The sequence below is a fragment of the Sus scrofa genome, chromosome 13, assembly GCF_000003025.6.
Source record: "Sus scrofa isolate TJ Tabasco breed Duroc chromosome 13, Sscrofa11.1, whole genome shotgun sequence".
NCBI classification, from domain to species: Eukaryota; Metazoa; Chordata; class Mammalia; order Artiodactyla; family Suidae; genus Sus; species Sus scrofa.
Window position 1 is genome coordinate 135949856 of NC_010455.5, and position 26786 is coordinate 135976641.

Genomic DNA, 26786 nt, shown 5'->3' on the forward strand with positions numbered 1-26786 from the left:
CTTAAAAAAAAAAAAAAAGGGAGTTCCCGTCGTGGTGCAGTGGTTAACGAATCCGACTAGGAACCATGAGGTTGCGGGTTCGATCCCTGCCCTTGCTCAGTGGGTGAACAATCCGGAGTTGCCATGAGCTGTGGTGTAGGTTGCAGAAGCGGCTCATCCCGCATTGCTGTGGCTCTGGTGTAGGCCAGCAGCTACAGCTTACAGCTCCTATTAGACCCCTAGCCTGCAAACCTCCATATGCTGCAGGAGTGGCCCAAGAAATGGCAAAAAGACGAAAACAAACAAACAAACAAAAAAACCTTGAGATTCAGGCTGGTTAAGTGACTTGCCCAAAAATGTATAATCTAGGAAGTGTTAAAACCAGGAATAAGACTCAGGTTTGACTTATCCTGAAATCTATGTCCTTTCCACTCTATCACAACTCATCACTTCATCTCTAGCAATTAGAATGGTATTTACAGTTTCTCATTCAAAGCAAAGGTTCATCAAATGAACATCCATCTTTATGATAATTATCTGATCTCTCCTCAATATAATTGTCATCATAAACCCATTATTATATCTTTTTCTGTGAGAGTGGAGGAGTAACTAATTTTCCTATAATTTGTGCTATGTAACAAACCCTCTTTCTTATTTTGAGACTCATTATTATCTAATAGTCCTGGGAGTCCCTTCTTCCCCATAATTTCCTAAATGATAAACTCTTATGCATATGACATAATCTCTGCTCTGTTAAGCTTGAGTCATTATTTGTGTTTATTTCTACTATTATCTAATCCTATTGAGTGCTGTATCTTTGATACATGGATTATCAAGGATGTTCATATTTAGTAGAAGGACATGAAAGAAAATTGAACCAAATCAACTGAATTTATTATTCAGTTTTAACTACTATTTTTGCTATAATGCTTACACTTAAAATGCATAAGAAGATTGAAAATAAAAATGGATTTCAAAACTCAAGCTTGTCTCTATGACATTCACAGTTCTTGAAGACATATCAGCCACAACATCTTGCAAACAATAACCTGGGTTTGTTGATAAAGCTATGTTTCTGGGTGCTGTGACTGCTCTCTACCCTGAACTGCTCTGGGGAAGTTTTTCTGAAACAAAGGCTACTTTAGGTAAATATTCTGACCTTTTTTTGTGTGACCAAGACCTTCAGACAGATGAGGCATCCAGGCCAGGGTAAGAAAACATCTTGGTTAGCCTGTGAGAGTTCTAGCATAGGCTGCTTTTCTGGCTTAGGTATTAGTAATTCCCTTCTTCACTCTTAAAAGTGTCTGAGTTTTCACAATAAATTGTATGATCATCTTACCTATAGCTATTTTATTTTCCCTTCTGGAGCCCAGGGTTTGTTTTCAGGGCCCAAGAAGTCAAATTATGTTCCCTATCAGTCATCACTGTAAAGGCTATAACTATCAAAATGGGTTAAATCAAACCAGACAAGTCAGATCCCCTTTCAAACTGCTTAATTCCTCCCTGGCATATTTCCCCCCCTGCAGACCCCGGTCTAAACTTACATATTCAGAGAGAAGCACAAGGCCACCTGGAGAAGGAGCCCATGTTGAGATTCCAGCGCCATTCTCTTCATGATTCTGGCCATGCTGCCAACCCTGCCTACTTTCTATTCCCAAGATCTCCCAGAAATCCTATCTGTTCTGCCACATCCTCTTGAGTCCATAGACCTAAACTCTACAGGGGTCTATGTCTCAACATCTATTCCAAGAATATTTGATCAAGTTGCATTCATGAAATTACAGAGACATGGATGAAGAGATGAATAGACAATTCAGTAAGGATGCAACAGCATCTAATACAAATGAGTACATGCTGCCTATGAAGTCATGTGGCATTTAGCCATTTCAACAGCACTGCTAATGCACTTACGCACAATTTTCTACTAGCTCACTGAGGTGCTCAAATGTGTCATGACACTTGATTTTACTTGCCCAGCGTTTGCTTAAGGGAGTAAAAATTTAATTACCTGACAGAGCAGGTAAACCTTCACATTTAAGATAAACAAGGAGGAGGTATGGCCAAGGGCTATCCTCTCTCTGCTAGGAGCCCTCCCAGCTTCATGCCATGCCTCCAGTGTGACTGCCCAACGTGCCTCTCTTCCATGTTGCCTCTCTATGGGGCCTTGACTACTGTGTGCCTGATTCTTGATTACAACCCCAATACTGATTTTTCCTTTACAAGGAATAGATCCTAATACTCTCATGCTTGGGCACACCAGTAAAATGCAACAGAGTGAGTTGATGACAATGAAACTTCTCTCCTCTGGCCAGTTCTTCCTTAGAAAATGATTTTCCCATACCATGTGTGTCATAGACAATCTATTTTAAAGTCTCAAACCTCAGACATGACTCTGGTACTAGCCAAGGTTCCTATATCGGGCGTCTTCTAAAAACATGCCATTTGTGTTAATGCTATGTTTTCACGTACAGGATAGCTTTTGGAAAAATTAAATGGTTAAAATCGATCAATGCTAGTTCAAAAATGGCTGGCAATTTTGGATCACTGAATTAAAGATACACTTATTGGCATGGACAGTTAAAATTTCAACATTGTGGTTTTTTAGAAGACCATACCTTTGCACTTCTTACACACTCAGAAGTGGGTTAAGTTTTATACTGAACCACAAGTAAGCGTTGTCTTTGAGGTTTTCACTCTTTATCTATTTTCCCATTTGTACTGAACTTATTTTATTTTTAACATAGTTCCGATGTCCCATTTCCTACCATTTTCCCCACACCACTCTAAAGTAATCAGCTCAAACCTCTTGGGAAGGAAATGTTCCAGTAGAAAGGATAATTAAAGGTATTATTTAAAGTAAGACAAAATTTATATTAGACTATCATAAGTGGAGTTTTATTTTAAAATAGCCTTTAAAACAAATCTTGGTGAATTTCTGGTTTTAGTTTATTCATTAAATATGACTTCCATCAGCATTACTAAACAACTACTTTCAGTGAAGCAAACTACCCGTGCTCACTGCTCTTGTTAAAAGGCAGATCTGACAATGGAATCTAAATGTTACATGTAAACCAAGTGTTTAAAAATGGAATCCTGCAGTATGCCCAGTTAGCTCAGCCAGTAGAGCATGAGCCTCTTAAAAATGGAATCCTAATTTACTAATGGTTTCTGCAGTTGTTTTTCCTCAATTCCTTGTGATCTTCAACTAGAGGTGAACCTTTTACATTTCTCACCTGGTGCATAGATCATAATGTATAAAAACAATGTACCAAAGGTCTTGAAGGTTAAAGGTACCAATAAGTAGGAAAGATCCACATGTGCAGTTTGAATATTGGCCTTCTAACGCTAGACTCCCTGAGGTGATAAACCTCTGCATTTATACTTCTCCATCAATTCCTGCGTGATATGGAGGTGTTCTGGCCCATTTCACTTGAAAGAGTAAAGGCTTCACTACATAAGGGACCCCCACATCCTGAGGAAGTGTCCTGCCTAAGGTGTTGAGCAGAAAGGGGAAGGGAGGACAGTGTAGCCAAATTTGGGTGTTACCTCGATGGCCAGTTGGAACTGCTCGTGCTCCCGCTGCAGCTGCTCTGCTTCGGACAAAGAGCTGGCATTGACCAGGCTGGCACTGAGCATGGACTCCCCGTTGCGGATCCATCCCAGGACCTAGGGAGTTGGGACAAGAGCACAGTGAACGGCCTTGGCAGCTTCCCCACAGCCGTTGCCCTCTGTGACGGGTCCTTGAGTCAGGGAGCTCACTACCTTCTCCTCACAGTTGAAGAGGGGTCAGGGAGAGCCTGGGTAATTCAAATCTCCCTAAATTCACCTGATTCCTTGTGCCATACTTATTTGAAGTAGCAACCTCATGCCCAGCTTCATATTTTCTTTCTTACCTTTATCACTCCACAATCTCAGTTTCCTCACCCACTTATTTTAGACATTACTTTGATTGCATTTATGTATGTTTCTGAAGTTCCTTCTGGAACACAGTATGGTATAAGTAAATAAATTCCATCTGTTGGTATCCTTTTTTTTAAGGCCCAATTAAAACATCAACAATATCTGTGATCTCCCATCCTAACCATTCCCATTAGAAACAATCTTTTCATCATCTGGTATAACCAGACCATTTTCTAGGCACCACCTTTATGGCACTCAGCATGGCCTGCCTTATTCAGTTACTTCTGTTTCTATGTTTCTCTGTTGCATCTCCCCACATGAGAATGCAAACTTCCAGGAGACTAGAGTAATATATGAGTCGTCATATTTTAATCTCACCCAGTGCCTAGCACAGTACCTTGCATATGATGCGTATGCAGTAATGTTTTTGAAAGAGTGAACAACTGTCTATGGAAAAGACTCACATCACACCTGAGCAGTGAGTCCAACCTCTGATACCTTGTAAAATTGCCCAAAATAGGCTGGTTTGAGCTTTGATTGGTTAAGCATTCCAAAGAGAGGAGAAAGAAAACAAGCAAAATAACATGAATTATCCAAACACTGGAGCATTAGAAAAAGGGGGAGTATGTTATAATTGATTTGAATTATGCGGAGGATATGGCTAGGCTGAGTAAAATTTCTGGGTGCCCTTAATTAGTGCTGGGGCAAGAAAACTCAGCTAGGGAATATTAGGCTAAGACACTGTCTAGACAGTCCTAGCTGAAACGGAGATGTGGTAATTATCCAGCTGATAGAGTCAAGCGCAAATAATCAAACCGGAAGTGTAAGGCCTTGAAAATCTAGCTTGTGTCTGGTCATCAGAAAATTGCCAAATATTTGCTTTATTAAGGAGTCTGAGAGTTTGCTTGGAGAGGAAATATAAATTCTTTTGAAATTTCAAGATCAGTAAATACCATCCATCTGTTCTTTCAAGGCAAAGCAGAAGACACCACAATCTGTTCAGATTTTTTTTTTCTTCCCTCAACTTTAACAATTAGAAAAATACTAAGCCTGGCCCCCTGTTCCACAACCCTCACAGGCATTTCTCAAATGTCCTCCATGGGCAGAAAATGATTGATACCATACTGTGCATGGCTAACATCAGGACATAAATCCCACTGAAGCTGGGCTACTTGGATTGAGATGTTAATTCATGGGCTGTCTGGCAGGCTGGGGATGAGATGCTAATCTGCAAAGCAATAGTTGCAGGAAGTAACTGCTCAGAGTTTATGTGTGAAATCTCTGGTGCCGAGGGAGCACTGTGCTTGGATGCCTTGAGGTGCTAGGGATTTCTACCAGCTGGCTGGAAGGTGGGAACATGCACACATGGACTGCATTGCCCAAGCATGTCACCTCTTTGAAAAATAGAGCAGGAGTTCCCGCCGTGGCGCAGTGGTTAACGAATCCGACTAGGAACCATGAGCTGCGGGTTCGGTCCCTGCCCTTGCTCAGTGGGTTAAAGATCCATCGTTGCCGTGAGCTGTGGTGTAGGTTGCAGACGCGGCTCGGATCCCGAGTTGCTGTGGCTCTGGCGTAGGCCGGAGGCTACAGCTCTGATTCGACCCCTACCCTGGGAACCTCCATATGCCGCGGGAGCGGCCCAAGAAATAGCAAAAAAAGACAAAAAAAAAAAAAAAAAAAGAAAAAGAAAAATAGAGCTCACAATTTACATTTTTGAACTATGCTAAGTCCTTCTTCCATGAATCACTGTATCTTGCTTGGTTCAGGATTCATTCGAGGGTGTTAGAGAAACATTTCCTCAGTGCACATCGCAGATCAATGGCAGAGGGAAATTTGAGTCCTCTGGGCCTCCTGGTCTTGCTGGATTATTTTCCTAATTTCAGAACTGAAAAATCATTATAGTTATGGTTATAGGATCTCCATTGCCAAGACTTCTGTTTAGAAATACAGGCTTCAGTCTCTCCATCTTTCATTAAATTGTGCCCTATCCTTGAGATCCCTCTTCATTTTTATTTCCAAATGTTGTTTAGAAAGGCATTCGGGACTTCAACATGGGAGATTTGATTCTAAAAAGGTAAAAACTCATGGTAGTTTAATCAAGCTTAGTTCAGGGGTGGACTGATCTATGATTAAACTACCATGCATTTTTACTGCCCTAAAATCAAAGCTCCCAGTTGAAGTCCTGGACTCAGTCCTAGAAGCAGAACTGGGAGGTGTAGAAGGAGCCACAAAATTTCAATCAGACACCTGCTTGCTGCTATTGGTAAAACCATTACCCTCTGACTCAGCTTTTCATGCATCAAGGCAGGATACAGAGCCTTCCTTGTATCAGGTGATGAAGATTCTGAAAATCAAAGCCTGAAGACCTGTAGGGGTGATTCTTGTTTTGAGGCAAAGCTATAAATACTGATTTTCATTACCCTGCACAAGAAAGAGAAAAGTTTAGGAATGTTCATTTTTAGTCTATGTTTATAGTGCTCATTGGATATCCGATTATGTAGAGACCTTAGCTTGTTTGTATCATCATTCTTTATGCCCTGATCAATGACAATCGTGGGAGAATTTCCATTTCTGTAGCTTTAATTCTGGTCAAAATTGGTTATTTATTCTTCTGTAGACCAGAGGAGCAAAAGCCAGAGATATTGTAATAAAAATGGGAAAATTTGGTCCTACTAATTCTTGAGCTGTGTGACTTGGGAGCATCATTTAATCTCTGGGGCCCGTTTCTTATCTTAAAATGGTAATTCACAGAGTATGGGGGAAATAATATGAAAGTATTTTGCAAACCATAAAATGTCATCCTTAAACTGAACATTTTATGTTGATCATCTCTTAGAGAACATTTACCTATGCTTAGATGGTCTTTGAAGGTCACTTTGAGTCCTCAGATTCATAACTCTTTCAAATCCAGAGACTTCCACACCCCTAGGACACCAGAGAGACTCAGCTCTGCAGAAATGAGGGCTGGAGAGTACTGCCGCTTGGAGGCTTAGGAGCAAGGCCACGGATGCAGCTCAGGCAGAGCTGAGGGGGAGTGAGGATGGGGATCTGCTGCTTCCTCCAGCCAAGGATGCTCAGGTAAGTCGAGTTAGAAGAGAATGGATTTGGTAATGGATGTGAATGTCCAAAATGATGATGCCATCTAAGTTGGACAGGCAAGAGGTATGGAAGGTATTGGGACATGGCTTTGTTCTCTGGGTCACAGGACAACCAAACCACGAGGTTGCACTGAAGGACATGGACTCTAACACCTGCTATTGCAGATGACTTACCATAAGGCACAAGTATTTCTGAAACTCTAGCCATAGGAAAACCGTCAGGCCCTCAGATGATAACTGGGAGTCTGTCATATTTCTAGTATTTCTCAGTTCTGAACATTCACGATTTACGAGATTATGTGTTCATCCTGCATGGTTTTACAGGCTGTGACTATGTATCTTCTTAATAATCTCCATTTGAAAGAAATGGATGGCACTTGCCCCTTTGGCTGCCTCTCTTTTGGATCTACCCCAACTCCTCTCTAGCTTTTATGTACAGTGAACAGAACAAAACAGTATTCTCTATAGGAATATGAGGGGAGGGTAATATTTTTCCCTTTGTTTAATTTCCCATCATGATCATATGCTAATTTTGGCCAGTATTTGGTCCACAGGGGTAATTTAAGTCAATGTCTTTCATAGACAAATGAGTGCGATTTCTTTCCCCACAGCTTAGAGCTCCAACATCTTATAAATCCATTTTGGCCTATTTACTGCTAAATGCATTGCTCTGCAGGAATACATATGGAAATTTGTTTTATGCCCATTAAATAGGTTCTTCAAATCTTCTGGAATTATCTAATAAATGTGAGGTCATCCTTCCCAGAGTAGCAATTTTCCTGGAAAGCAATCAGAGCATTCTGTGGGGTCTTGAGAATAGCCTGAACTATTTTTCTAGAAGAAAGGGGGGATCTGGGTGGTCTAGGGCTCTGGACCATGGGAATTAGGGGAGTGGTTTCCCTTGAAGATTTGACATTTCCCTGGAGATTTGGGGGCCATGTATCTCAGATACAAAGTCCTATATCATCTCTCAGAAAGCAAATCAGTGGCATTCATCAGGTTCATTTGTTATAAATATTTGAAAATAACCATCAGTCAATGTCTGTGACATCATCACCCCCCAGAGCTTCAGTTTAATATAATTGTAGTGTAACTGCACTTAAGATTAAGAAGGCCAAATCTAAACCTTTAATCTCTGAACTCCTGACAACAGGGCTGCATAATGACACATCGTTGTCTTCTTCCTTTCAGTCCCCACTAGTGGCACTTCAATTAAGGTGTCCTTTTCTATCTTTCTTTTTTGAGAGTATATTCGAAAGAGAAACTCTCAAGCTAGTGTCTAAATTTAGCCCCACTGATCAATACTGACATCTAAACTAACTCCCTCTTTCTAAGTGTCAACAGCTTCTAAATCAATATTTCCTGCTCCACCAACTTCCATCAAACACAAATGCCTTCTCTGAAACTGGATCAGACGACTCCCCAAAGAAAGAGCCCACGCTGACAAGGAGAACAAGTCTGTCTAATGAGGCATGGTGGCTTAACCAAGCAGCAGTGCCTCGGTGCCTCCAAGGGCCGCTGTCCTTCGAGAAGGCCTTCATGGGTTTCCTGAAGGCCGACTCCAGCCATCCAGGACTGTGTGGAACTACAGTCGTCCTATGTGTCATTCTTGTGATGATGGAGAGAAGGAGAAAGAATTATCTCACTCCCGCAGAAGAATTTTCATCCTCCAATTCATGAAACACTGAATGGGAATGTATTCGTGTTATTAGTCAAGCCTGAATGATCCATATATAGATGGTCTACTTCCCCCACTTGACAACCTACCTATCACCACCCCAGCAGAATGTATACTTGGGGGATGAAAGTGCATTTCATTTCCATTTTCATCTCAGTCACAAACATAATGAGGAGGAGATGGGAGCAGAAAAGATAATTTTTCACATTATAACATATAATAACTAAAACATAGGCACTAGCAGGGAATACCCTGAATAAAAGGTCTAGGCAATAATGAAATAAAATGTTTTTTGGGGGAGGGTGAGCACTTATACATTCTTTATTTATCAAGCTATAGTTCATTAGGTCACTGAGAATTTGGCCCAGAAAAAATCACGAATAACATTCAAGTGTAAAAATATGTTTTTGTTTCTTGCGCTAAATTAATATTTAAATCTAAAAGCTCTATCAGTCACAGCACATAAGAAAAACATGTTTAAAAGAGGAAGATGGTGGCTCAGTGGGTTAAGGATCTGCATTGTCACTGCTGTGGCACGGGTTTGATCCCTTAGCTTGGAAACTTCTGCCTGATGTGGGTGCAGCCAAAAAAATAAAATAAAAAGAAAGATGTGTCTCTGCTGGGATATTCTGGGTGGGAAGCAGGGGGCTGGAGTTCCTTGGGAGGGTTTGGAGCAGACAGAGCAAACACTGAAGTGCTATGGGGTCTGCCCTGCTGGGGAGCCCTCGTGAACCTGGGGAAAGGTGATGGCGAGTTCTTCCCTCAGTGCGACCTTTGTCTGGTGACCTTTCTAAGCTTCAGGGACTTGCTCTGTAAGGAGAGTAATATCTGCTTCAGAGAATGGTTGCGAAGATTGATCAAGAAATAGGTTGCGAAGATTGATCAAGAGATAGGTTTAAAAGGCACGTAGCACTTCGTAAATGGAACTCTAATCACGTTCTATTTATTTAATCCCATTTTGTCTAAACAGGAAATCCCCATTCATTCTGCTAATGATTCCTACTTAGTCTGCTTATAATATAAATATGTGGAATGTTTTAAATGTGTCTTTGTTCGCTGTGTGTATGTTCCTAGTGATTCCTAGGAATGGTATGGGGATGTCTTTAGTAAAATGGCTAGTATCATGTCTTATACAGGTAAGAACTCCTTCCTTTTTAAAACTGGCTTTCATGTGGCATTTTCTGGTAAGAACCACACACAATTGGAAAGAATGATGGCTCCCACTTATTGATTACTGACTATATGTCAGGGGCTGTACTACACGCATAGGGACCCCAAATTAATCAACCTAGCTCTAAAGCCTGAATATGTTTATTGATAAAGGATTTGCATTTCTCATGAACTCTGTGCAGGATTGAGGAGAGAAAGGAAGAGAATGGATTCAGTGACTGAGGACAACTTGGAAAAGCACAGAGATCCTCTCCTTAGATTGTTACACGGCAGAGAAATGACGCATTTGTAGTCTGAGCCACTGCACCATTAGATTTACTTGCTAGGGCCAATAGATAGCCTAGTTTTCAGAAACTAATACACCACTCCTTAACTTACCTATTTCCTAAGTTTTGGTTGCCTCTGTGGCTCTGGATACCATACTCTGTCCCAGGGGTAGGCCCAGGCCAGACTCAGCCTCTGGGAAGCCCAGGCTGAAGGCAGAGGGCCAAGCTCACCTGTTTGACCTCGGCCTGGAGGTGCCGCAGTTGGAGGCACTGCTCCAGCCGCTTATGGGTCTGCTCCGCGTTGAGCTCCAATTCATGCTGCTTCTCGTGGAGAAACTCCAATAGCTCTTGCACCTGGGCTGCCAGATCAATGTCTTTTTCACAGATCAACTCAATTCCTGATTTAAACAAAAGGTAAACAATTAAAAACCCAGGAGTACTGTAAAGATTGCATTTCCTTCCATATGCATATGAAAACTGGAATTTGGAAATAGCCTTTAGCAGCATCCCATGCACCCCACCTCCCAACCTCTGCACATCCCTCCGTGAAACTGGATAGGATTTTATATAATGAACCTACCTCATAAGCTACCTACCTTAGGGGCTGGTTAGGAGGCTTGAATGAGATAATGCATATAAGGCATCTGTACTATATCAAAGTAAGCATGCTTTGCTCAGTCCTAAGGCTTTACTGGTTCCTGACTCTTAAACTTATAATTCTGCTTTCTTGTATTCATGCCCTCTTGGTTCCTTTCTGTCTCCAACTTCATGCAAGTTGTAACTGTATGATTTCCTGATTCTTTTGTCCGGCTATTTCCAATTCAGCCTTGCTCGGATCCTTGGCTCTGGGAAAATCCTGACTCTGGTCTGCTTGTCCCCTGATCCCTGACTCTACCTGAGCCCAGATTTTTAGTTCTGTCCAGATCCTTTCCTTGGGTCCACATCCTGGAATCTATGACCCAGTGCAGCTGTGGTCCTGATACTGACAAACAGAATCTCAACCAACAATGGGGTTTGGACTAAAAGCCCAGTAGATAAGTACTTCCAAAGGGTACAAAGGGTATTGTATTTCCACAGGGATGACACTCAAAGGAGCTCGCCAACCTCAAGGTATGGCCACAGGAAATCAATTCCCCTTTGGGAGACTTCCCCCTCATTCTGACTCACACCACCAGAAATGCTCTCTGCCACCACCGACACACCTGCCTGTTACAGTGGGGGAGTATAAGCAAAATCTGTACACGCTTAGGGAAATTCATTTCTAGATGCAAAAATAGTGTTTTACATAAGGACAATATGGGAGAGTGGGAAATTTTTTTCCCTAGTGTTACATGGTATTAATTTCAGGATCTCTTCATGTTTATTATTTTTTTTTCTGGCAGTTTCATAATTCCAAGTCCCAGGTCCTGAAATATCTGGGAGAGAAAAGAATGACTTGTTCTTTTGGCAGTCAACTCCCTCCAGTTACTATTTCCAGTTACCAAGAGGATGAGGCAGAGCATCTCCTTGACTGAAATTAAAACGATAAGAAGAAATACAAACATTTCTACCTCTGCAGGGCTAGGTGTCGTGGGTTGACCTTTGACCTCTGTGTTTACTTTCTAAAAATGTATTTAAGATCCACCTGCAGATGTGGATTCCCACTGCTAGCCACAAGAAGGACTTTTCTCCAGCTCGTTTTCATTCTGCATGCATCTCTGGTGTTTAGTATGCTGGGCTTGGGCAAAATGCCTTCTATGGGAAGCTCATGGTTCACCCCTGCCATATCACATGCAAATGAGCTCTCTAAGCCCTGGTACCTCATCAAAGGGGCCAGCCACCTGCCTAGAACATCATACAGAACAGGCTCCCTGCCTGCCCTGAGATCCGAGCCCTTCGTTTTCATCTATCTGCTTGATTTTTGTGTGTGTGAGATGAACACAGGAAATAAAATGGGTGAAGACAGTGCTGTTGCATTTCTGCACCCCTCAACAACTCATTCTGTCGTGGATGGAGTGAATGGGAGGAACACGAGTTACTCCAGCCACACCTAGAAGAACAGAAACTCCCCTCTCTCTCCGGTGCCCCAAACCCATCAACACGAGTCCCAGCTAATATACATCAACTGGTAAGTACCATCGATCAATAGCAAATAGCATTTTCTTGTCTTGTCACTGCTCTCAATCTAATCAGAGGCCTGTCTTCCTTGGGGGCTCGCTCGAGATGCCATGTGTTTGTTCTTTCCATCAAGTAGTGAAACATATTCATAACGAACCAGTCTGTCCGTCTCGCTAAAGAAAATTGTATTGGGATTTCTTTTTGATATGCCCCCACAATGTCCTGCAAACATCCCTCCGTCACAACACCTCCACTGAGGTCAGTTCCTTACTAACTCGTCTGTGTTCTCACAGGAATGCATGTTCTCTGAGGCCAGGGCTATGTCTGTTTTATGCATCTTTGCATCTTTAGGACCTAGCACAGTGCCTGACTCATAACACCCTAAAAATACCTGTTTAGTGAACACATGGGGCTCTTTAGGAAGAGCTCAGGCCACCTGAGAGCCCTGGGGACAGACGGACTTAGGTTTGAATCCATGCTCTGTAACCTATTAACAGTGACTCTCTGGGCTCCGCATTCTGTCTGAGCCTGAGTGAGATGGGTATCCAGCACTGACTGCTCGGGGTGTTGTGAGGACAAAACAGATAAGGTATACACAGTGCTTGGCATGTCGTAGGCTCAAAAACATCCATTTCCCCACTTTTTCCTTTCCCTTGGGGAAATTACAGTCTTTATTACTGATGGGACTGTTGAGAGGCTTATATAAAATGTAAACATAAAATCTTACCATTAGGTGTCTGTGAACTTTCTCAAAGTATATCATTAGAAATTATGGTGATTTGGATGCTATTAAGCCAACACGCTCAACTTTGGCTCCCATTAGATTCACCTGGAGAATGTTAAAAGGCCACTGTGTCCTGGCTATGCCCAGACCAACAACATCAGAATCTTTGTGGGTAGGACCCAGGCATCAGGTAGTCTTAAAGCTCCCAGGGTGACTCCAACATGGACCAAGATTGGGAACCACTGGGTAAGATGGCACAAACAGTCAGCGACCAGTGACAGAGAATAACCCTGTGCTACCCTCTGTTACCACAATGCTCGGCACTGCGACTCCTTAGGGCTCAAGGACATGGCTGATATTAAGTGTTACTCTGCTTCCTCTGCTGCCAGGCCGAGGTTCCACTTGGATTCCCTCAAGGACAGAGGTGCTGTGGTCTAGGTAAGAGTTAGGTGTTCCCGCCTATGCTGCCCACACACGGAAAGGGTTTTTCAAGTGTTTGTGTTTCCCGAAATATCTGTCTGCCTCGGAGGAGAACAACTTTTCTCCTCCCCTCTCCTTCATCACCCCTTCTGTGTCACTCCCTCAATATAACACTCAGTTAGAAATGATCAAGTCCTCTAATCAGGTTTTTAGATCAGTATTTTCAACCCTGGTGTACATTAGAATCACCTGGAAGTTTAACAAATCTGGGCCCATTCCAGGCCAATTAAGTTAAGAATCCCTGAGGGATGGGACCCAGACAGGGTATTTTTAAGACGCTCTCCAGGTGATTCTAAATATGGTAACGCTGAGAACCACTGTTGTATATCAGTTTCTCTCTCTTGCTCTCAGATGCACATTCCTTTACCCCGTTTTGGAGAAACACAGGCCATTCTGTGTTTATGGCACAAGTACAATGATTTGTGGCCCATTATTTTGACCTACATCTGTTCCCCCCAGACTGATGTTCATTCTTGATTAATTCAGTGAACTTTAATATTGTGCATTGCTACATGCCACTTGGCCAGATGCTGGGAATATAAAGAAGGAGGGCCCTGCCCTCATGCCAGAGAAGCGATAGGGGCATGAATAACCCCAGAGAATTCAGTTAGACAAAACTACAGACAACAGTTATCAAGTTTCCCTGAGCTCTTCCCATGGTTATGTTCCCCCTACTGCATCCTTAACCGCTCTATGTGGTTCCAATTCCTGTGACTGTTGTTTTCAGAGAAAGGCGAGGCTTAGGGAGATGGGGTAATGGGCTCAGGGACACCCAGGTAGTGAGGAGTGTGGCCAGGATGCCAAACCAGAAGTCTCTCTCTCTCTCTCCTGCTGTACTCTTCTATGTTCAGGGAGAGTGATCCTCACAGCCTAATTTAAGAATTTAAATGCTGTGGCTGGGTTCTTCCCAGGCACGGTAAATTTTAAGCATCATTGCCACAAGCTCCAAAGAGTTTTCATCTATAAACCTTGCATTAAGAGAGAACGTGATGCTTTGATTAGACCACAAAAGCAATATATCTGCAGAACATGTGGTCTTATTCCTAAGGTCGTGTAAGAGTCACAGGGTCAGATGACATGAGGGAGAAGACCTGGGGCATAACCAAGCAGGGAAGTGAGGCTGGATCAGGGCAAGTGAGCTGGAGGGACTATGGCCTTGTAAAATTTAACCTTCAATAAAACTTAAAAAAAATAAATAATAAAATAAATACCCCCCCAAAAAAAAAACCAAATCAGACTGCCTGTGGTGTAGCTGGACCTTGAAGTCAGCCAGGTCTTTTCCCCAACTTGACTCTTCCAGCAAACCCTACCACTCCACTTGAGGTCCAAATAGATAACCCAAGCAATGGCAACTGAAGAAATAGTTCCTATTTGCCAGCTAGTCTAGGTGATGTGATTTCAGCAAAGCTTTTGCTTGGTTAGGCTGTTGTAATAGGTGGACTTAGTAGAACTGGCTGAATTTAAACATCATATCTGAAAATAGTTCAGGAATCCTGACTTCCATTTACTCCTATAAAACAAAGCATAAGCCTTATTAATTTAGCTTGGGGCTGAATAGCAACCAAATTCTTAATTGCTAACTGTCCTTTTCTGAGATAATGGTTCGTTTACCTCTGGCTCAATACAGTTCACTAGACATACAAGACATGCCTTATATTTATGCCTCAGTCCTGTGTCTCTGAAGTCCTGCATCCCAGCCACTTAAGTCCTGGGCCAGACCCACTCCAGGTCCACCAAGAACCTCCACCCCCAGCTCAGCTCTGTGTGACATGCCTCCTTCCCTCAGCCTGAGAGATGTATCGATGCCTCCTTTCAGACAGAGATGGCAGCAGACAGAGTGAGCTTCCCTGAGACACTGGAATCATCCCTGCAGCCTCCTAGGCTATGCCAGATGGAACAGCTAGCTGAGGAGGAACAAGGAACAGCCAGTCCCAGCAGAGAGGCTGAAGAGGCCAATCAAAGCTCTCTGACAAAGCTCATTCCTAGAACAGGATATTACGGGGGTGAGCAGCCCATTCCTGGGGTGTTGTCACCCACTCACCATCATGGTTAAGGTGGCGGCCAAGCACAGCCGTCTTCAGGGACTGCAACTCCCGGCAGACTTTCGTTACCAAGAACCTGGCTCTTGACAGAGTGTACTTGCTTAGATGCCCTGGTCCTAAGGCCGCAGGCTTTCAGGCAGACGAGCTCTCCAACCTGCAGACACATCAGTACTGAGGATGAGGGAATGAGGGTGAGCATCCTTGCAGGGGATCTCTGCATAAGCCACTCTCCTAGGTACGTGTGCTGCATCCTCCACCATTTTCCACCTCTAACAAGGCCTTAAAAGTGTACAGCCGTGCCAGGAGCTCTGCTTCTTAGATTTACATGCACATGATTTACCTGGATTGTTAAAAATGCAGATTCAGCTCCTAAGTCTGGATTCTGCCTTTCTAATCAGCTTTCTGTGAGGCTGATGCTGCTGGAAAGGCCCATACTTTAAGTAGTCCCAGGTCAGTGGTCCTAGATCAGGCATCAGAATTGTCTGGAGGGCTTACTGAAACAGGTTGTCAGGCCTACCCATAAGTGATTCGATGTGGCATATTCTAGTGGTGGCCCTTGGACTTACAATTTCTAACAAATTCTTAGTTATATGCTGCTGCTGATCTGGGGGCCACATTGGAAGTCACTGTTCTAGGCATGTCATAGCATCAACTGCTGATGTAACTGTCATGATGAAAACAGAAGTTTTCAGCCCTGTCTGCATGATTGCATCATCTAGGAGCTTTTCTGATACCCAAGTCCATCAAGTGTATATCAGAGTGTCTAGCACTGCCATTTAAAAACAAACCTCAGAGAGACTGCGATGTGAATGAAGGGCCCTTCTTGGAGCTGCGTGGAGCAAGGTCTGCACCCTGCAGGCCTGGGCTCACAACAGCTACAGTCTTTCACAACACAAATGAAAACTGAAGGAAAGGCGTTCCTGTCATGGCTCAGCATTAACGAACCCCACTACATCCATGAGGATTGGGTTCCACCCTCGCCTTACCAGGCTTAAGATCTGGTGTGCTGTGAGCTGTGTATAGGTGCAGATGCAGCTCAGATCCAGCATTGCTGTGGCGTGCGTAGGCCAGTGGCTGCAGCTCTGAGTCACCCCTAGCTGGGAACCTCCATTGCCATGGCGCGGCTAAAACAACAAAAAGACCAAAAAAAAAATTAAGGAAAGATTCTGCTGATTTGTAGGAGAAGAAGTAGACAGAATTTATTAGATGCCTTGGTTAGAAAAGAAGTTCCTCTTGAAGCTGTTTATCTTCTTTCAGGTCATAAAGAAACACATACCTAAAGGCATTCTTTGTTTTGTTTGTTGTTTGCATAGAGCCTCAGAATGTCTATAATATTGACATGATTACCTGAAAAAGTCTAATTATTTAAAAACGCTGGGCTAACCACATTCTGAACTTCTGACCTGAACAACAGATTAAGTGCCATGGCCTTTCTCGTGGTCCAATGCAGCTAACAGGTGAAAAGCAGCTTGAACTACTGATCTAATGAGAAAGTTTGAAAAAATAGTCATCCTTTGCAAGGAACAGAACAAAGCCCAATAAGCCAGACATTACACAATAAAGCTGGATATCAGTGTCACTGGTTTCCATCTCCTCATGCGCATTCCACCTGTGAACATTTTCCAAAGCTGGATTTTTATGTCATGGCTATCGCATTGCACTGATAACCATCACTCAACCTGTGTGGCCTTTCCCAAAGATAGGCAGGCGGCACCCCTGAATGTAAACTAGGACATTCGAGAGACGGGCCTTATTCTAGGAGTTAAAGTCAAATTCGATGATTCTAAATGTCCTTTACAACCAACAGGACATATACCAACTGTGCGCTTTTTTTTTTTGCTTTTAGGGCCGCACCCATGGCACCAACTGGTTTAAAGTGTTGATGGCCTGAGCCCTGTCTGCTCCTCTTGGAGGACCCAGGGCGGGTGGGGTGGAGACCCAGGTTCTGGCACTCCACGATGTGAGCCCAGGCCAGGACTTCTCTTTTCTGACCACCTGGACTAGGGACTGCTAAGGCTCTCTTCATTCTAACATCAAAGGCTGTTTGAAATTGGCAGGTGTCACGGTAAGAGCTCATGCATTTGTTGGTTAAATAGTGAATAAATCCTGAGCAGGAAAAGAAGTCAAGTCTGGATAACTTGGCCGTGTGTTTTGAGAAGTTATAAAATTATATGACCTTGACATAATTTTATCCGTACTTCTTATACTCAGGCATAGACCAGTGATAAGAAAATGAGTGTGAGAGGCAGAACTAGAGATGAGAGCCCCTAGTGGAACCAGGCAGGAGTGTGTAGGGACGGTTGGACCAAGTCTATAATTAAGACAACGCGCAAGGAGGCTGACTGCTTTCAGCCACCTGGTGAGTTCTCTAGACCACCATGTTTTGCACTGTGCTAAGTTCCACATTGCTTTTCCATTCTGCACAGGAGAACCTGGCTCTATTCCTGTCTTATCATAGCCTAACTGGCAACCCCAGCAAGCAATTTCAGCTCCTTGCTTGTTTCTTTTCTTAAAAAGGGGGCAAAAATCTCTGCGAGAAGAGAATGAAGGAGTGGAAGTAGAAGTGCTGTGGAGTCAGCTGGTGTTCTTGACTTCATCATCTCCCACTGGAAGCAAGAGCACGGACAGGTGGACTACCTGAGGCCTGGACCTCCATGATGTACTGATGCAGATCTGGCCCTGCTGGATGACTCGAAGGTCATGTTGTTCATGCCACTCCTCTGTGGCGCTGCAGCCTGCTCCCATGTCAAATCCTGTGTTGAAGCATTATCTGCCGAACAATCCATCCAGCGCCAGCTCTGCCGTCACTGTGGAAACCACATCAGTGCAGCTCCTGGTCACAAAGCTACTAGGGAAGTTCACGACCAACCAGATAACTAACCAACCCTGTACCGTCCTGCTTGCATCTTTCTGACTCCTTTACATGGGCACATGCCAAAAGCATCTAAAAGTTTACCCTGCATTCGTGTCTACAGCAACAGCAACACTTACAGAAGAAGAATGGTTTAGAAGGTTTTCGCATGCTCCGTATCATCCCCTCCCCACCCAATGACCTGGACAGGAGCAGGGTGGAGATCTCCAAGTCCATCTCACAAACAAGGAGGCTGACACTCACTTATACAGATGGAATGGTTCCCAGAGTTCACCTTGCTCTGAGGGGCATGACTGAGGACATATTCAGTTTCTCCTGACGGCAAAGACTCTGTTCACCATACCGTAACTGTTGTTCTAAAAATCTCATCGCTGAGAGGCCCCAGAATTAAGACTGGGTCAATGCTTTTCAGAAACAGAAACCAGAGGCCTGGAAGCCCAGTGAACGCCTGATTACACAATCAGAGCCCGTATCCACTGACCAGGGTCCCAACCGGTTCCTGCATTCTGTGTACAGATTTCTCTATGAAAATTGATACCTGAAATGGTGATAACAAGATGTAATGATAGCACCTCTAGAAAGCCAAACAGAGAATTAAGAAAGGCACGATGATAAATGAGACTGAACAGTAATGAAGGAAACTTGCCCTAATATGAAACTGCTAATTGGTTATTGCTCATCACCTTCACTCACATCACTGCCCTCATTTACTTTCAAAAATGCGCCTCCACATAGAGAATGAATCCTATACTTCCTTCACAATTGCTGCCATCATCCACAGTGTAGAACTCAAAAGTCCTAAACTGGGTAATAATTCCATTGATATTGAATCAAAGAACAACTTTCAGGTCTGTCATCACATGCTCCCCCGGGTAGCCCTCTGAAGGCAATGGCACCTGCATTATGGTACAAATGGCACAATGGTACTGTCACCTTCTTTTCTGGGAAGAAGCAATGGAAGCCTCACCCCAATCACAGAGTTAGGGTAATGGCCCGGGCAACCTAAGCTCAGGTCCAGGGCCCCGGCTCAGTGATTCTCATCCTGCTGGATCTCATCCAGCTGATGGTGGCACACCCTTCCCAGTTTCCAAACACGGCTTGTCCAGTGGCGGAAAGACCAGCTTTATGCAACTAGGAGATGGTGTGGTTACATCCTATGCTGTAGGGTCTATAGCCATACAGACCAGGATGGGAAAGGCAAGCCCTTCCTCCTGAGGTCTAGGATTCCATTCTCGTCTTAACAGTAAGAATTTTCTCCATTAACAATGTAGTTGCTCTCTTTGAAACAGAAATAGGGGAACTGTAAACATATTACCTTCACCATCATGGGTTCTCACCTCATGCCCCCACCTCTTTGCAGGTCAACCAAGGGATCTACTGAGCTCAGCCCGAAAGCCTAGTATCTACTTATTGTGGAGCGTCCTTAGGGGTCTGGGAATCAGCAGGTTGACAGGCAAACAGGTTTTTGTTGTATCCCATCTTGAAAAGCATTTCATTCTCTAGCTAGAGGAGTTAAACTGAGAAAAATAAGAGAGATAATTTACTTAAAATTTATAGGGACAATTTATAGGAAGAATGGGCCTTTATAGACTAGGCCTATAAATTTATATTTTCCTTCCTGTGGTAAAAAAAAAAAGTTGAAGTATAATTTACATACAGGATACACATTATTTCAAGTATTCAGTTCTGTGGATTTCGACAATTTTATATAGCCACGTAACCATCACCAAACACAAAATATAAGAGCTTTCTATCACCCTAGGGAGTCACCCTTTCCAGGTAGTTCCTGTTCCCCCCAGCCCCCATCTCAGATACCATTTTCTGATTTCTAACATCACAGATTCTTTTTTTTTTTTGTCTTTTGCCATTTCTAGGGCCGCTCCCGCGGCATATACTAGGAGGAGTCTAATCGAAGCTGTAGCCGCCGGTCTACGCCACAGCCACAGCAACGCAGGATCCAAGCCGCATCTGCGACCTACACCACAATTCACAGCAATGCTGGATCCTTGACCCACTAAGCAAGGCCAGGATGGAACCCACAACCTCATGGTTCCTAGTCGGATTCGTTAGCCACGGAGCCACAACAGGAACTCCACATCACAGATTCTTAAGACTCCACACAAATGTACTCCTACAGTATGGACACTTTCATATGATTCATCGAAGATTCATCTGTATTGTGTTAACAGTTCACTTCTTGCTACTGCTGAGTACTGTTCCATGGTATATATACCATGATTGGTTTATCCATTCTCTAGCTGATGAACTCTTGGATCGTTTCCAGTGTTTGGCTATCATGAATAAGGCTGGCGTGAAAGTTCTTGCATAAGTCTTTCTGTGGATATACAGATTTTCATTTCTCTCAAGAGTCACTTAAGGAGTGCAATTGTAGGGTCATAGGGTAGGTGTCCATTTAATGTTCCTAAGAAGAATTTCACTGTCCCAATGGAAATGTAAGAAAGTTCCAGTTTCTCACCATCATTTGGTATTACCGGTCTATTTAATTTCAGCACTAGCGGGTGTGAAGTGATATCTTAGTATGGCTTTAGGGTGTATTTCCCTGGTGACTCATGATAGTGAGCGTATTTTCACATGCTTATTGACTGTTGATGTCTTCTTTTAGAAAGTTTCTAGTTTTTTTGCTTATTTTTCAAAACTAGACTATCTTTTGATTATAGGTTTGCAAGAACTCTTAATACATGCTGGATAGAAGTCGTTTATCAGATCATATATTGAAAATAGTCCAAACACAATTTTTAGTCCATTTTCCTATCTACAAACTCAAGGGGAATAAGAATGAAAGATAACAAGCATGAAAGGAAGAGCCTGCCTTTTCTTTACACATTAGTTTTTTTTGTTTCCATGAAACCAAGTCTATGAAGAAGCTGTTTGCTGCAGGAAGATCCAGAGGGATCCCGATGCCTGTGTCTGCCAAGTGGAAGGGCAGGTGTCTAGGGTGCTGCTTAGGGCAGAGCAAAGGTGAGGGCTTTAGCTGGAGAGTGAGGCTCTGAGGTTGGGTACCTTGGGGATCTGAATCTAAACCAAGTGTGAAATAGGCTCAGGATTCTATATCTAGTGTTTCTATGTTCCTTTCTCCCTGCTCCTCCACCCGTACCCTCCAACCCCATTCAGTTAAAGGGCCCAAGTCTGTCAGGAAGCCTCAAGAATGAGAATCTCAAGAAGCTACTCAATGCAACGTCCTGGCTTCCAAGGCTCATGCTCTGGGTCTGCACTCTCTTTACTCTCTCCATGTTTGACTCTCTTTCCGATCACCCAAGCACTGATGCGCAGAGCCCTGAAATAGTCTGATTTGCGTATGTCTAATGTTTTCTGGAGTTTTTTTCTTTCCTGAGTATTTTCTGTTTCCTCAAGGAATACTCTGTTATTGGGCTCCTCCTCTTCACTTTCTTTCTGGGGCACAAGGCTGGCCCAGAGCAGGGGTCATTTTTTTCTTTTAAGAAAAATTTGTTTTCAAGCCTGAAACTTACTTTACTGCTAATGAAAAGAACTTTCGAGGCTCTTCTCCTGGTCTTGTGTTGCATGAACCAGTCAGCTGGTTTGCTTCCGGTCCCTGAGGGGTGGCTCTGCAATCTCCAGCCACCTTCCCTAACCCAGCAGCCCTGAAATTCCTTGTCCCTCCTCCCATCTACTCAGGTCCTCATTTCTCTTCAAAGTCAACCTTCTCGTATGAAGAGCTTCAAGACAACCCCCAACCCTGATGTTTTCCCCGGCTTATCTCATAACAGAGGACACGGGCTGGTGGGCTAATACAGAGACAAGACCATGAAAGAAAACCTGCCTGGGGAATTAATCTGGTGATCTAACTCATTTGGAAAAGAAACCTGGAAGAATTTGTTCTGGCCTCTTTTGCTTTCTCCTTCCATTCCATTAGCCCCATCTCAGCTTCTGGCTCACTTGGTTCCTCTCTTGGCTCTGGTGGCCTCTCTCTGCCTCCTTCTTCTGAATTAATTGGAGTGTTAGGATATGATGACCTTTTTGCGAGACGCATTGGCAGTATTTCTATTTTAGCAATTATCTACTCCAGAGCCACAGGCATAAGGAAATCAGAGGAGGAGCTAAACAGGATTTAGATGGGATAAGAGGCAGTGGGACATGGGAAGACACTTCAGAAGAAGCCCAAGACTTGTCTGCCAGATGAGATTCACTGAATCCAGTATACTGTGGCCAAAAACTGTCCCAAGGGACTTGGTTAGCAATGGCCTTGGCTCTGTTCTCAGGGAGCCCTCTTCATTGGCTCCTCCCTCCTTCTGGTCCCTTCTAGTAGTTCTCTGTAGAGAATACTTTGGCCCCCTCATCCCCAAGGGTACCTGCCTGAAACAGAATGCACCAGTCCCTTCTCTTCCCACTTCCTCTGGTCTGTCTCATCCCATCAACTTAGCTCTTTATTATCAACTGCAAAGTTGGAAGTCCTCTTCTTCAGATCACTTTTAGATGCTGCTGATCATAATGAAGATGACAATCTTGATTAAAAAAAAAGACATTCTAAACTGTGCATTTATCATGGGACAGTCAGTGTTAAGCATTGATTTTCTTTTATTAAAAATCTCTAGAGAAAAAACAGAAGAGAATAAGATAAAACAGAAATAATAAAGATAAATAGAAATCAATACAAACAAGGACAGGGCTCTTAACCTCCTTAACTCATGTCAAGTGCTGGCCCAAGAATAATTTCAGGGGATAGTTTTCATTTCCTACTTCGAAGTCCCATTTAGCAGTTCCTGGTTTTCTTTTCTAAAACCCCCTACAAATTCATGATAACTCCTTTTCTTCACTTCATATGAATTTTAAATAAATCATGTGCTTTGAAGAGATCAATAAATTGTGTGCTTGTGGCATTATATAATGCCAGGAATAATTTACCCTTTCAAAAACATGCAGCCTTTTGTTTAAGAGTTGGTAATTTTAAAAAATTGACTCTGAGTATTTATACTCAGTATAAAGGTCATGTTAACCTGTCTAGAATTCTCTGGTCCCCCAGGGGCCTTTGCCATGAACAGGAGACACATCCGTAATCTGCATTGGGGTGTGAATACTGGGGCAAAAGCTGTAGCAAGGAGAGGTGTAACCTGCCCTCTGTCTGGGAACATTCTCTGTATGGCAAGAGCAAATGCCTGTGGCTGTCACAGCAGTTATATGATGCTCAGGGATGCCTAATATGACTGGGCAACAAATCAGAGAAAACATGGAGAATATATGGGAGTTTGCTTAAAATCTGGAAGCAAATATATTATACATGTGTATATGTATGTATATATTATTAGGTATTTTATTATATAGATGCAAACTATTGCCGGAATGGATAAGTAATGAGATCCTGCTGTATAGCACTGGGAACTATATCTAGTCACTTATGATGGAGCATGATATGTGAGAAAAAGAATATATACATGTATGTGTGACTGGTCAACGTGCCACAGTAGAAAATTGACAGAACACTGTAAGCAGGTATAACGGAAAAAATAAATCATCATTAAAAAAATAATGCTGACCACAATGTATTAAGCATATTAAGTGCTAGAAGCTTTGCAAATTTCTGTGTTAACTCATTAAGTCCTTAATAACCCTCTGGGCTGGGAATTATTATTCTCATACTTCTCAGATGAGAAACCAAGTGAGTAACTTGCCTAAATCAACCAATTAAAAGTTGGCGAAGCTGGTTTAAACCCAGGCAGTCTAACTCAAAATGCTGCATACTCACTGACTGCACTATCCTTTGCCTCTCAGCAAGGGTATACACTTATGCTATGTACCTTAAGTCCAATCCCATTCACCTCACAGTGGGGAGGAAGGGTCCAAGGATTTCACTGTGTAAGATGCTCTGAAACACAGGAGCTGTCAATTGCAAATGAACATCTTTCGTTTAATAATGTCATTATTCATATTAAGATGAGAAAAGTGAAAGCTAAATATGCGCATGACCTACAAGTGCTGGCTGACAGGGAAAGACATATTGTAGCTAAGAAACCTCATGCGAAAGGGCTATTTATCTATAATTGGTATATATGTTGATGTAGGTTATCACTATAAAGCTAACATAAGCTAAATTACTCTTCTTGTCTAGTCTAGTGTTAAATTCTTTTATGTTATCATTTATAAAATGAATAGTAACTCTAAACAAAAATTTAAAAGATAGCATAGATTTCTTTGTTTAGAAATAATACAACCTTCTAACAGTTAAAATATTATGGAATGAGACCTAGGACTGCAAGAGTCGGAAAAGCTAGTGTGAAGGACGCTAGTGTTTTATTGGCAAAAAAAAAAAGGTAAGAACATATGTGACACTAACTATAGTCTCAACGCGCTTTCTATTCATTGGATATCTGGATGACTGACACAATTATGAAAGTCTTTATGAATTTTTTTTCTCTCATAATAAAATACATCTGATTAATATGAATCTTGAGGATGAATGTTATTGCTATCCGTCCTAATCAGGTGAGACTTGAGGAATGATGTTATTAAAAGATCCCCCCTCTGTGAAGAGCTTCGAGGACATGTATCGTTTCACATTCTAGAACTCGTCAGTAGTCAGTCTCAGACTGAGTTTTCTCCTGTGAAAGCTAGAGCTTTACACTGTTTCCTTCTACTGGTTTCCATGCATCTTACCAAGAATGAGAAGCAGAGAGCATCTGAACCTTGACAATGTCACTTGACTTCAGTCCATACTACCCATACAGAATGATCTGAAAGTTCCCATCAGGGATCTCTGATATTTTACAAAACAAGTGACTTGCCTGATTACGAAAGCTCTGTGAAAATCCTTAAAGTCTAGATATTTCAAATGAAATATCTTGTGAGGATGTTGTTTACTATGTATTATCTTCATTCCTTTCCAAAACCCTGGTACATTTAAAAAAATGCTACAGGGATCCCTAGGAGACCCACAGAGATGATCTCAAACAGATCTGATTTCTTTCCTGATATAGTTATATGTTACTGGATCTGAGGAATGCAAGCATGGAGAACAGCAAGGCTGGAGAAAGGGTTATGAAATCCAACCAGAAGAGGCTGTGGCCCTTTGAACGACTGTGCAGACTGATGGCCCTGCGTCACCAGAGGAGCACTTCCAGTGAAGCACCTGGCCTGGCCAATGCTGAAAAATTGAAATTACTTCTATAATAAATTAAATAATTTTGATAGACTGAAGAATTGGGCCCCCAAAAAGGGTAAATTTGAGAGGAAAATATATATAAAAAGCTTTCATTAAGTTTTTAAAAAGTCAGTATATTGGAAACATTTACCTGAGAAAATAACCGGGCTTTTAAGGGGGCACAAGCCTCAACAAGGCAGGTGATGAAGTCATAGAAAAGGCCCCCATCTCCCGGGCTGCATGGGGAGAGTGCCAGTGTCCTGGACACCCAGCTCCCCAGGGGTGTGTGCAAGACGGGTGGTGTTAACCAGGGTCCTGCCAACAGGAAGCAACTAGGAGAGGAGACGTACCCAGAAAGGTTAGTGCATTGGAGACAGGGCCCACAGAGAAGGGCTGACAATGAAGAGACATGGTTATCGAAGTTTTAGAGTCAGAGAGACAGCAGAAATAACTACACAATCTCAACATTTTCAGATAAAGGAAAAGAGGCCTATGATGACCATTTGCAAATATTTTTAGGGCTGCCAAATAAGGGAACAGATTCGTTCGTTTTTCCGGAGGCAGAAACCCAGGACCAAAGGTAGAAGGGTGAGACTGGGCTCAACACAGTAATGAGATCCAGAGCTCCCTTCATCCCCTCCCCCGACACCAGCTTTGCTTCTAGCTTTTGGAGAGTCGTGGGAGGCTGGATGGCATCCTTCAGAGATGCCACATCCTGCCACCAACCTTTACTCCTCCAGTGTATCTCATTGGAAATCTCCATGGACACGCTGACAGCTTGGTATTTTGTCTCAGTGTTCTCATCAAATCTGAGGCTTCCCTGCCGTTAGAATGATCACATTATAGGATGATCTGTTCTGTGGTTTCTTCCAACTAGTCCCCTGATGGCAGGGGCTGTTATCCTCAATGCCCAACACAATTTTTGGTACATAGTAGGTGCTCACTAATGTCTATCGAATTGAATTTCTATTAGGTGAAAGGCTGACTAAACAATCTCTTCAAGTCTAAAATGCTAATAAGGGCCTCCGCATACAACCAACGCAGAGGTGAGACCACTAGTAAATTACCATCACTTTCTTTCTTCTAGCAGAATTTCCTCCTTGAAGGTCATTTTTTCCCAGCCAGCCTGTCCCAACTTATCCTAAGGCAAACCCCACAGATTTATGGTAGGCTTTCCATTCCTTACTCAGGTTGATATGCAGATTAATTTTCAGGTGCACTGAACAAACTTGATTGTAATGATCAATTCAGAAATTTAAAAGAAAGGTCTTACTGAGCCATTTTTCATAAAGCCCCTTGTATCTTCCTTGGTGTCATTTCTAGTAATCATCAGGGTAGGTATGTCTACCCCAAGGATACCCAAGATTAT

At 42.8% G+C, this 26786-nt stretch overlaps 1 protein-coding gene across 1 annotated transcript in view; it reads right to left on the bottom strand.

Annotated features, from left to right (window-relative positions):
- The window catches only part of KALRN (kalirin RhoGEF kinase), a 623278-nt gene that overhangs the window by 296061 nt on the left and 300431 nt on the right, over positions 1-26786 (bottom strand). The window contains 4 exon segments of the mRNA XM_021071254.1: positions 3526-3645; positions 10323-10489; positions 18072-18121; positions 18123-18204. Coding sequence (XP_020926913.1) covers positions 3526-3645; positions 10323-10489; positions 18072-18121; positions 18123-18204 — 419 coding nt within the window.